Genomic DNA, 12519 nt, shown 5'->3' on the forward strand with positions numbered 1-12519 from the left:
GGGATTAAAGTTGGATTAACTGTTTGGGAAAAGGGATTCACTCTTCCCCTCTTCCCTGCCCACCAAATGACACCTTGTCTCCATTTGATTGGACATGAAATCCAAATGGACTACGGGTATGAGTTGAACAGCAAGGCTTATAAAGTCTGGATTACTTTTCCTATATGGTGAGCATGTCGGGTTACATCCGAGAGATTTCTCTTCTACTTTTTTTGCCACCCACCATCACAGGAGTAGCGCTACGATGAGTGGAAAAAAAGAAGTGGCTCCAATTTCTAATCGGTTGTGCTCAAACTCTCTGCTGTCAAGGCAAACTATGGAGAAACGTAGCACAGATCAGCCACTAGGGGGAGCTCAACCTTGACTCCATTAGGAAATAAAGGCCTATGTTTCAGTCAGTGCAGAATTATACCGACACTTAAAATCATAAATAGTGAAAAGCATAGCCGCTAGGATTCTTTGGAAAAAAAAAAACATTAGCCCAAAATTGCAACATCAGGGCAAATCACACGACTAAAAGCATATCATTCAGCATCTTAACTATCAGACACCATCTCTTTACTTTTACAACACACGGGCCCGTCAGTGGTCTGATTAAAAAGCACCATTCATCCCACTTAGCCAGAATACAATTAAGGGACAAGGCTTTAAAAGCCCGGCCCGGAGGCCCCCCCCCTCCCCTATTCGACATAAAAGGGGGCACTCTCCTCCGAGCTTTGCCTGTAAATATCATGTTTGATATGAGGTTTTAATCTGCTTAGCCATTCTGAACTATAGAATGGGCTCATCCTCTCTCCGAAACCCCCAACCCCCCCGTCGTCGTCCAATGGCCGTGTGCCGGAGGACGAACAGGAACACAACACTCGCCGGCTATCTGATTAGGTGGGGTTAATTGCAGAGCACTGTTTTGTAGTGGCTGCGTTTGAGAGCCACCCCATAAATAGACGGCCATGGCTAATGCATGCTCAGAAATGAATGTTAATTAACGGCCCATCAGAAGCAAACTCAGGGGCCTGTTTCTAGGATGCGCCGATTCTTAAATGTGAAACGGGAAAGGGTTTGCGCCCCCGAGACAGCCACGCCGATATAAAGCCATGGATCATCGAGAATGTTACGTCTCGGTGCAAAGGTAACGTGGCCAATTTACAATCATGACAAGCGTCTTGATTGAGAGCCACGATGTAACCGCGTCCATGTCTCCACATCATGAAGAGTGCTAAAACACGATGTGGATCAAGATACATGGCGCGAGCGGCGCCATCACTCTAACTGTCTCGCCGCTCAAATGTCACTGAGATTCAAATGTACATTAAGCATGTTCGGGGACATAATTTATCGTCTCGGACGCTATTGACTCCAACATTTGGCGCAGTTGTCAGGTAATTGTAGTAAATGTGCATCTCGAGCCTGTGCTGCGGCCCATCATTTCTCACACACGTGTTATTTTCATCCGGCTTTTATGAATGGCCTTAATAGAGTGCCTTTTGCCGACATCTTGTCTGACGGCTTTTTGAAGTGGATCTCGTTCCTTTCCATTTTCTTCGGTGTGATTGAATTAATTGCGTGTCAATCACTTTGCTAGAGGTCAGCAAACATACACTGTTGGTCATAAGTCATCAATCTACGTATGTGACCGTGGCGATGAAAAGTCAAGCATGTCAGCCACCAAGCCCGAACAGACGAGGATCAGCTCATTGATTTCAGGGCCGGCCCAATCTTACGATGACCCCAAAGAACAAATGACCACTCCAAGTGCTGTATTATGAATGAGGAAAACCGGCATGGTGATGATTTTTAAATATGGAAAAATTATTTCGCAATTTTTGTTACAGTGATTACAGTCAACCAGTGTTGGGTAAATGTAATTTCTTTTTAAAAATCAGGGATTTATTGATTTAATAACGATTTAGAGATTTTAAAAGGAACATTTGCAACCATAACTGCTAACGTTAACTTATCATGAGGATCTTTTAACTACTAGTGATGGGAAAATGAAGCTTCAAATTTGCTTCATGAACCAACTGTTGTATTTTTGAGTCCACTAGATGGCACTGTTGGTTTAAAAATGGCAATTCAGTGTGCTTTCAGCCCAATGTTGAAGAGAGAGAGTGCCATCTACAGGAGTCCAAAAATACTACAACTGCTTCATGAAGCAGATTTGAAGCTTCGTTTACCCATCACTAGTGTTGGGTAATTTGGGTATATTTGGTCAGACTACACTCCATAAAAACAAATTAATATACTCAAATCATTTTACAAACTTGGTAAAGAAACACTTCTATTGCCAATACATGTTTCTTTTGTCAATAAGATGTTGTATTCTTTTCTTTTTTTAAATATATTTAAAGTATACCTGATCATTAATCGGGCAAATAATACTGATAGCTGAAGCATAATTGATAATTGGTCAAACAATTATCCGATGTTGTTGCCCATGTGCGTGTGTGTATCAGATTTTTAATATAAATTGAGCTGAGTTGAAAAATAGCGACTCATGCGCATGGTGTGAATGTTGGTGATCACAGTTTGGTTCGGTGAAATCTACCATCTCTACTGTTTGTATGCAAAAAAGCGGCAATAAATGGCTCATTTAATTCTTTGGTTTTAAACCCATGCGTAATTTAACTTGGCTCCGGAACGGATTAATTCTATTTCCATTCACTTAAATGGGAGAAATTACCTCGCTTCATGAAGTAAGTCTCTGAATGGATGAAGTTTATAAAGGGAGGTTGGACTGAATGTGACATTCATCAGAAGCTAACAATATTACACCAATGTGAATTTGTCCAATCCAAAAATACATCTCTGCTTTTTGGCTTTTACATGATGGCGCCATTGCTTGAAAATGGCAGAACTTCAAGCAGCCTCGCTGCAAAGTCATGGGTGGGGAAACCCAATCTGGGGTGTTCTTATTTATATAGATTCACTCTCAGACTCATTTTAAAAATACGCAGCTCAGCAAAGATTTACATATTTGTGTAGTTTCGCACTTAATGTGTGGCCAGGCACTCCAGACACAATGCAAGCAATTAAAAATTCATTTTTCCCATAACATTTCCCCTTTAAATGACCAAAGATGCATCCTTCCCTTTGTAATAAACGACAAGGAAATTACCCCCCAAAACAAAGAGAAAAAGTTGACAGTACTTTTCTGGAAATGTTTCTTTGTGTGCACAGAGTAGCTCTTGATAACAAAAAAATATGCGGTGCAAAATGTAACAGAAGGCATGGACAGACTGAGCAAGCTCACACCATAGACGGCCTGCTGGCTGCTGTCAAACCAACATTCTTGTCCTCCTATTCCTCCCCGCTCTCCTAAATGGCTAATCTTTCTTGGATCTCACCATTAATTGGTTACCAGTCTCTGCAGGGCAAGGGAAAGTGGTGCTATTTAAGGCACCGACATGCAACAGCAACACTTTCATCTTGGCAATTACAGGCAACAATTATATTAGCAGATTTGATAGTCAACCTCCTATCTCGGCACTAATCAAAAAGTCAGCCCATCTGCTGCGTGCATTTGTGCAGCATGTATGATAAAAGTGTGTGCGACGCTAATTAACTGCTAAGTAGACCACAATTAGACACTTTATTTCTACTCCGCGTGAAAAAAAATAAAATAAGGAGAAGCGCATAATGAAAGCATTTCATTGTGTAGCATGGAGCAACATCTCTCTTTCTGCCTCTCTCTCTCTACCCATTTTTCTCTCTCCTTGACGTACGCGCGCGCGTGCACCCGCGCGTCAATACAACCTTACGTACGTGTGCGTGTTCTCTATCGCGCGCGCTAACGCGTACACACACAGACACACAAGCTGGGGGGGCGGGGGGGGGCGTAGGGACACGCACGCGCACGCACACACGCGCTTTCTCTTTCCCTTAGCTGTGCTTTTGTGTTTTGTCAGAATTAATGAGAAAAGTTCCCTTGCCCTAGGGGTAATTAGTGTCCTTGGAGTTAAATAAGCTAATACTTAGACACCTCTGGCACAAGCAATTATGTTTGTGTATTGAATAATTGATTCAAAGAGGGGGGAAGGGCTGCTAATCAGATCTGAGCATAATGAATTGATTTAATTAACAGGGGAATCCTTGGGTCGCTGCAAAGGAGCGTGCGCGGCGCATTTATTGCTCAGAGCGGAGCGGGGCGCGCACAGACGCGAGCACAGAGGCGGCGGGAGCACTTTGTCACATTTGCAATTGGATTTGTTTGAATGTAGTTGTCGTCTCGGAGCAAATGAGAGCGAGAGGGGAAGCATATTAACATCCAGGAGAAGAGAGAGCTCAGCCCAGCTCGGAGTGCGCCTCATCCGCCTCGCAGCGCGCACCGCTCGGCACATTTAGTCGCGATTCACGCCCGCCTATTCGCCTTTTTTATTCGCATGGAAGTCATTCAAAGCGCTTTGGGCTTATTTATTTGGGCTGCAGATCAAGTGGGGAGACGCGCATCCGCATCCAGTCAGCGTCGTAACGACCGTTCGTATTTTTAGAGAAAGCGGCTTGGTTTATTCAAGGTTTTGCCGAATAGCCCGCGCAGGGCACAACGACATCAAGACAATCCCGGTGAGAAGCTCCTAGCGGAGCCAGCCGCGCAGCCTCCTGGAGCCAAGGACGGATCGGCCGGGGAAGGACTCCTCGTTCCTCAGGACGATGGTGCTGGACAAGGAAGAGGGTGAGTAACATCCCCGCCTCTTAAGATGTCACATCCTGGACACTCGTACGAGTAACCGCTGACATTTTCGCAACACATTGAGAGCTTGCCTGAGCCCCGAGCCACATCAAGTCTCCTTAATTTCCTGCATTTTTTTTTTTTTGTCAAACTATGCTTGTGAATAAACCCCACTGCATCCTGAAGTTGAGGTGCACCCACGCCGAGCTCCTCTCTCAAATGCACAAAGAGAATGGAATGTTTATTTACACTTGATGTGCAGGGCTTGAAGTCTCCTGCTAAGTGCTTTTTGCCTGGGTGAAGTTGTTAAGAGGCAGGCAGCCTCTGACAACCTCCCCGGGATGGCACATGACAGCAGAGTGCTTTTAACTTGATTGCAAATTATGGATAACGCCGCGCAGCCTTGACTCACTTTTCCCATCCAAATAGGCCCACTTGCATTACTTATCTATTTCAATGTATTTGGGTTAATGGGTGAGGCAATCTAATTAATTTAAATTTAAATCAAACTCGCCTCTCTAATGATGTTCCATTTTGGATTCGAGCTGACGTGGAGACGTGCGGTGCTGGTCCACAGGTCCAAATGATGCTCAGTGTACTGTGAATGCATTAAAACCATTAATGTGTTATGCTTTTAATATTCAAGCAGACACAAGACAAGCAGACATACTTGGCGGGAGAGCACTTTGAGGTCTGAGACCAAGTTTTCCTCCTTGTGACACTTTTAAAAGACTCTTCAAGCTTGTTTTGTTGACCACCTGCTGAGATGGGCCAGAAATATACAACAATTTGCGTGAGTCCGCCGCATGTAGCACACAAAGCTTCTGCACCTTCCTCGGCAAGTAATGGATGCATTTGGAGCCCATTATTTACGTTTGAAAATGGATATTTCCCCGTCTCTTCGCCGTGCATCCTTTCACTTAGGCATCACAAAACCCAAGACGTAAATTGGCCTCTCTGGCGACATCCATGTTGGGCCGCTAATGTACCCAAATTAACCCAACTGTAAATAGTCTGCTTTGAATGTCCGTCCGGCTAAAAGTTCCTTATGTGATTCATGATCGGGATTGCTTTTAACAGTTATTGGCTAAGCAATATGGTAAATGTACAAGGTGATGCAAATGGCATTAGTGGGAAAGGATGCACAAGAGCATGTAATGCAGTCAATACTACATTAACTACTGATGCCCAATTACAGAACCAGGGAGAGTGGCTTTTAGGAGCATTAGGACTTGCAGAAAAGCTGAGATCACCTGCTGCTCATTGCCTAAAAGCTTCACCCTTTATTTGCTGGACCCGGCCAGCGCCTCCCGCAGCTCGGCCCGCTTGGCAACAGAGCCGCTCCGATCTGGTCTCGCTCATTACGGAGCCTCTTAACGTTTATTGGCTGTAAAGTTATAGGCTTGTCAATTCAACCTCCTCGCCATATAATGCATCCGCTCGGCGCTTTCTCGAGGAAGGGGGGGCTGGTGGAGGGGGGAGGGGGCAGGGGGGGGGGGGGGGCTGGGCAACCTTTAATGATTTCTTAATTACAAGTGAGCTTTTCCTGCTTGAAGTTTCGGATTCTTTTTATACGGCGCATAAAGAGGCGCAGGGTGCTTGTTTTGAACGTTCTGCCGTGGTTCTCATGTGTCACCGTGGAACCATTTTGCTATTGTCAATAACTTTTGAAATAAATAACGGTAATGAAAACGTATTGTTTGATAGTAGATTTTCATATTGTAATTTAATGCAAAAAAAATGTCACGACACATTTTTACATATCGTCGCTGTCCTGTGAAAAACACTTGTGTCCGTTTTTTTTTTACTATATTTTAAAATGTATATTTTAATGAGGCTTCTGTGTAAGAGACATCTCATTCGCATGAATTATTTAGTTTTTTTTTAAATTATTTTAAAAAAAATAATAATTTTTTAATTATTTTTTTTATAGAATTTTTTATATACGTGTTTTTCACTCGGCAGCGACGATATACTTCCACAGCACCTTATTTACGAAACGCAGGATGAATATCGAAATAAATACAGTTAAACAGCACAAAATATGGCCACATATTTTACCTCGCATCTTGGCACTTCTTTTTCGAAAAGTGCTCCATCGGTAGTTTATCTTCTTAATAGGAAATGAAAAAAGACAGACAAGTGCAACCGTAACAATTTTAACAGTCTGAGCTCTTACGGTGTTAAATTACCAGTGTTAATTTTTTTTTTTTTTTTTATGTGACATGCTACTTGTCCACGAGCCACCAGTTGAGAATCATTGCTTCCCAGGATCAAACCACAAAAAACAAAAAACAAAAAACGACTTTCCAACACGATCACCTGCTCACGATGCTCGTCTTGTTTCCAAACTCCATCCGAAGCAATGAGCGTATTCTGAGAGTTGACGCGCTCATCAGGTCAGCGTGTCGAGGTGCAAGTTTGGCGCCTGACGGATGAACGGCGGTGCCTTTGAGCAAGGCATCAAACATGCTTTTATAAAAGTGAGAGTTAAACATCTTAATGCTTACTAAAACTGCTTCGTGTACGCACGTGCCCCTAAATATTCCACCGTTGTGACCTTAAGCAGAAGCCAAATCCTCCAGCGACTGATAAGTTTCTGGTTCCCTCGCGCTGGTTAATTTATGGCTCCCTTATCACACTGTCCTGGAAAATGTGTACACTCATAAAGCGTGTGATTGAAAAGCAATCCTTCAGATGAACACAGACTGGTGATCTGTCAGCTGCTGTAATAAACCTTGGGCTCCAGGCTCACATTTTTATTTTGAAATAATAAGAATTGCTTCATTCTTTACCGGTGTTACCATGGTAATACTGTCTTGTAGCGATGTTATATTGATTCCGAAAGTGGACAGTAATATTTCTTTTCTGTTATTTGGTTTCTCAGGGTTGATTTCTAATTTCCAGTTGGAGATTACTTTTATATGTTGCTTAAGTCTTTTCACTTTTCCACAGGAATGTAATTTGCTCGCTGGTGTTTGGTATTTTCTCAGCTTATTGGTTTGCGCTTACTTCAAAATTAAACTTGCCTATTTCAAATATTGAAATTACACGACATCGGGTTTGTGAGCTCTGGGGCCTGAACAATATTACAAACACACAAGTCACCAGGAGTGTTATTTTTTTTTTTTTTTTTTACAAAGCGCATCACATTCTGGGCTTTGTCTTCTGTTTAAAATTATTCACAAAGATGAAGTTTCTCATCTATTTAATCATACATACCGCCTTGTCATAATAGCGTTTCTCCCCTGCAATGGCAAGCGAGTTTTGCTCTCCGTGTTTTGACCGCCACTAATATCCTAAAGCTGTTGTCAGGAAAAATCACACGTGTACCCTTTTGTGTTGAAATTCACTCAATTCTCACTCTCTGCCGCGATTGAACCTCTTGATCCCCTGTCATTTGTGACTGTTTCACGTTTTCAAGTGTGTAGCGTTCATTTGCCACAATCTTGGAAGAATTTAAAGCGACTCAATTGAGACACGTGTTAGCGAGTGCGTCCGCCTCGCTCACTCTGCGCTCATCAGCAAGATGCAAAAACTCAATTATGCACTCTTGAGCTGTAAGAGCATCCCGTTTATTATTGCCCCAGGCTGGATGTTGGGGCTTGCTGTCATCGCTGTGTGGCGAGGGACACATGATTTCCGGGAGGCCTTCGGCAGCCATTGTCTAACCTTCTGTTTCGTCCAAACGTTGCAATTAATGTTGTCGCCGTCCACGGTTTTTATGACACGGGCGCTTGGATTGAGAGTCGTGACACTTTCAGCAGGATGAGTCAGAGGTTTGACGACCACTCTGTACACGAGGGCTGTGGTTTTCAAATGGGGGTACGCGTACCTAGTGATGGGAAAATGACGCTTCGAATTTGCTTCGTGAACCAGCTGCTGTATTTTGGAGTCCTCTAGATGGCACTGTTGCTTTAAATAAAGGTTTTAAAAAATGGCAAGCCAGTGTGCTTTCAGCCCAATTTTGAACCGAGAGTGCCATCTACAGGAGTCCTAAAATACTACAACTGGTTCATGAAGCAGATTTGAAGCTTCATTTACCCATCACTACACGTACCCCTGGGGGTACCTGAGGGAACTCCAGTGGGTACGCTTGATTTTTCAATAAAATGAACAAAAATACTTTTAAAATAATTATTGAAATAATTTCATCTTTCAGGAAAATATAAGGTCATTTTCAGAAGGTTGTTTAATTTCGTTATTTTAAAACTACAGATTCTCTCTGTTCAAAACTTGCCATTTTTTAAACCCTTTATTTAAAGCAACAGTGCCATCTAGAGGACTCAAAAATACAGCAGCTGGTTCATGAAGCAAATTTGAAGCTTCATTTTCCCATCACTACGCATTGGCATGTATTCTTCAGACTTCACAAAAATAAATTGCATCCTTCTGAGTCACGATGGTCGTCACGGTCACAGTAATAAGTATAAGGTGTCTAACTGTGGCCCCCAGTGGCCAAGGCGGGCACACCAGAAAGAGCAGCACAATGAATTGCATTGCAGCATTAAATCATGACACACAAACAAATTCTTTCCATTCGATATAATTTGTATTATTACTCTGTTTCTATAAAATTGAAATATTACAGCATTCTATTAACACCCCCCCCCTAACCCCCGTATTAAAAAACACAAGCAAAAATGTTCATTTGTGGGGACTGGAAATGATTCATGGCATTACCATTCATTTCAATTGAAAAACATCATTGGAGGTGCGCGTGTTTTGAGTTTTTTTTCCAAGTCATCTCTGTAATGGTTCCTTTCTTGGATTGGCCACACGTACGCCTCCTCCAAGTTGAACTCAAATATGTTGAGTTGTGTTTGCATAATGTCGCACGCCGACAAACATCAACATTCCCGTGTACGTGCGCTCGCCGGAGGTTGCTGACACGAGGGGAGAAGACTCGCTACTTTTCGAGCGCAATTAAAGCACATTGTAGATGCCAGATGTATTCCGGTCTGAGCTGAAACAAACACAGACACGCTCAGGAGGAATGTCGATGTTGCGCAAGCAGAAAATCCCCCACTAAAAACGCGTGAGTCATCCATTGTTAGTTCGCGTTAAAAAATAAAAAAGTGTTTATCAATATCAGGTAGGCCAGCAGTATGGATCGCACCATTTAATTTATATACTGTTTGCCACCTGCTGTTAGGATGGGAAATAATTAGTACTGTATTGATGCAGCTACATTCCAAACACACACTTGCGCAACTGACCTGTTTCACTGATGCACATTCTCGGCAAGGAGTTTTTTTTCCGCCCTGGCTAGGAATTACACTTTGTCATGATGATTATTCCTCCGGCAAGCTGTTGTTTTTAAAAGGACAAAGAGACACAAAAGTCAAGTGAAGCATCGATTTATTTCATATAGAATGAGAGGCACCAAAAAAAAAAAAAAGTGTACAGAACACGGGGAAAATTTTCGCCACATGGGGAAAGGTAATTATGATCTTTATTTTTCTTCAGGTTTATTTATTTAGAATGATAGCTTTTTCGGTGGTCTCTCAATAACAAAGATCCCCGAAATGCGCACTGGGCAAATAAATATTTCTATTTATCAGTTGTCCCTTTATGTGATGTCTAGTGATGGGTAAATGACGCTTCAAATCTGCTTCATGAACCACTTGTAGTATTTTTTAACTCCTCTAGATGGCACTCTCTGTACAACATTGGGCTGAAACATTTTTTAAACCCTTTTTTTCAAACCATCAGTGCCACCTAGAGGCAATTCTTTGCATAGGTCAATATCGTCAATATTTTTTCGATATATTGTGCAGCCCTATTCTAAACCAATCAGAAGCTCTATAGTCTGGGTACTGAAGCCACGCTGCCTGCACCAAAGTCACGACATAACTCTTGTAAAACCGTCGTCGTTTAATTCCAACTTCCCATGACCTTTACATTTCATCTTTTAGACAAACCAAATGACATATTCATTTATTCAAACGAAGAATGGCACATTGAGAGTTTATTTCCAATGAGAATTAAAGTGATGAGCACTGCGGGATCCGACTTTTATGAAATCATACAGCCATCTTCTTGGTAAATAGCGCACCCTTGGGTGCCTTGGCTCATATAAAAGCAAACATGCTGAGAAGTAATCTCTCAAGATGACCTTCACTCAACCGAGACTCAAACACCGAATTAAAAATGGTGATGAAGGTGTAAGATTTGACCCATGCTGCACGTTATATTTGCTACAAACAAATTTGTATACAAATGACCTCACAACAAACACTATCCTCAATTTTTTCAGTTTTTTTCCACACATTATATTGGGTTAAAAATGTGGTCATCATTTCGACGATCTTCCGATATCATGTCATCCTTCTCTTTTTGAACATCTTCACGGATGTTCGCCCAAGCGACCTCTCTGGTTATTTCCCCCGTCAGGTGTGCAAGTACGCTTTCGAAGGACATTAGAAGCCCGTGCAGTAAAATAACTGCCCCCTGTGGGGAATTTGCGTTATTCACGATTAAAGTGCTTCCCTCGGTCCGCTGCAATGTGGTGTTCCTTCTCTACCCCCCCCCTACCCATTTTTGACACATTGAGGACCCTGAATGACACACTTGTCTCTTAGTATTTCCTTGGCCATAATAAGTGTGCAGTAATTGCCGGGAAGTGGGGAGGATTTTGAACACTACTTCTCGACCTCGTGAGTGACACAAACCTTCGAAGGATCCACTTAATTCGTCCCGAAATCTATTTTTAATGTGGACTAAGAGGCGTTTGGCTCCAGTCATTGTAGTCTAAACTTTTAAAAGTTGTGTATTTGGTTGCTGTAGTTAGCGTAATGGTGTCAGAAAAGTTCCAGGACTATCCAGTATTTCAAACGCAAACTACCTTTATTGTTCAACAACATCATTTGGTGCTTGCTTTGTTGAGTGCACGAGAAGAGGCTAGAGTTGCAGAACATTCACTCACAATGCCTTGAGCATCTGACAGTTCCTGGCCAAGAAGAACATTGCTGTTCCGGAGCAACTTCCCTCCCTGTGATTGAAAAATTTTTTTTTGGTCTTTTCGAAACTCAAGTGGTTCTTCCAGGGAGCCCATTTTGAAGAATTGGGTGATATCAAGATATCCGTGAACACTGCAGGGGTGAATGAATCCTTCAAGGAGTGTCTAAGGCTGGTAAATCGTTAGACTCCAGGACAATTACCCTGAACGAGAAAACTTTTTTCGATGTGAAATACAGTGGTGCCTTGAAATATGAATTCGATTCATCCTGGTCCCACGCTCGTAACTCAAAACACTCGTTTCTCAAACCTTTCTTTAATGAAATGAATGGAAATTAATTAATCCGTTCCAGCCCCCCCAACCCAAAAAACATGCTATAATATTTTTTTTAATGAGAAAAATAACATTTTCTAATATTGTACTTGATAAAAACCTTGTAATAACTGATTAGAATAATTAAAAAGAATTCAATATTTTTGTCACGTTTTTTTGCTTTAATTCAATGGACATCATTCTGTGTCGTCTAGTGTAGTGATGGCTAAATGAAGCTTCAAATCTGCTTCATGAAGCAGTTGTAGTATTTTTGGACTCCTCTAGATGGCAGTCTCTGAAAGCACACTGAATTGCCATTTTTTTTAAACCCTTTATTTAAAGCAACAGTGCCATCTAGAGGACTCAAAAATACAGCAGCTGGTTCATGAATCAGATTTGAAGCTTCATTTACCCATCACTACTTCAAAGCTTTTGTGACCTTCATGAGCATCATCCAAAATTGGTGCTGATATCTCAGATCATGACCAAAAATCACCACCTTTAATTCGCAAGTTGCGTCCCAAAAAATTTCAGCCGGCTTTCCGACCAGTGAATTCCTCCATCTCTCAAGAGTTTGCAA

General features: G+C 42.1%; 1 protein-coding gene across 2 annotated transcripts in view; it reads left to right on the top strand.

The window, feature by feature from the left end:
* The first annotated feature begins 3928 nt into the window (after positions 1–3928).
* The window catches only part of lmo1 (LIM domain only 1), a 32593-nt gene continuing 24002 nt past the window's right edge, over positions 3929–12519 (top strand). The window contains exon 1 of one of the 2 annotated variants that reach the window (XM_088296908.1): positions 3929–4669. In XM_088296908.1, the coding sequence (XP_088153034.1) occupies positions 4648–4669 (22 nt within the window). In that variant the 5' untranslated portion in view covers positions 3929–4647. The remainder of the gene's footprint in view (positions 4670–12519) is intronic. The other variant, XM_088296909.1, reaches the window with a different exon arrangement.

Source organism: Idiotropiscis lumnitzeri, chromosome 5 (genome assembly GCF_059441095.1).
Source record: "Idiotropiscis lumnitzeri isolate Australia: NSW breed Sydney's pygmy pipehorse chromosome 5, RoL_Ilum_1.0, whole genome shotgun sequence".
Classification (NCBI taxonomy): Eukaryota; Metazoa; Chordata; class Actinopteri; order Syngnathiformes; family Syngnathidae; genus Idiotropiscis; species Idiotropiscis lumnitzeri.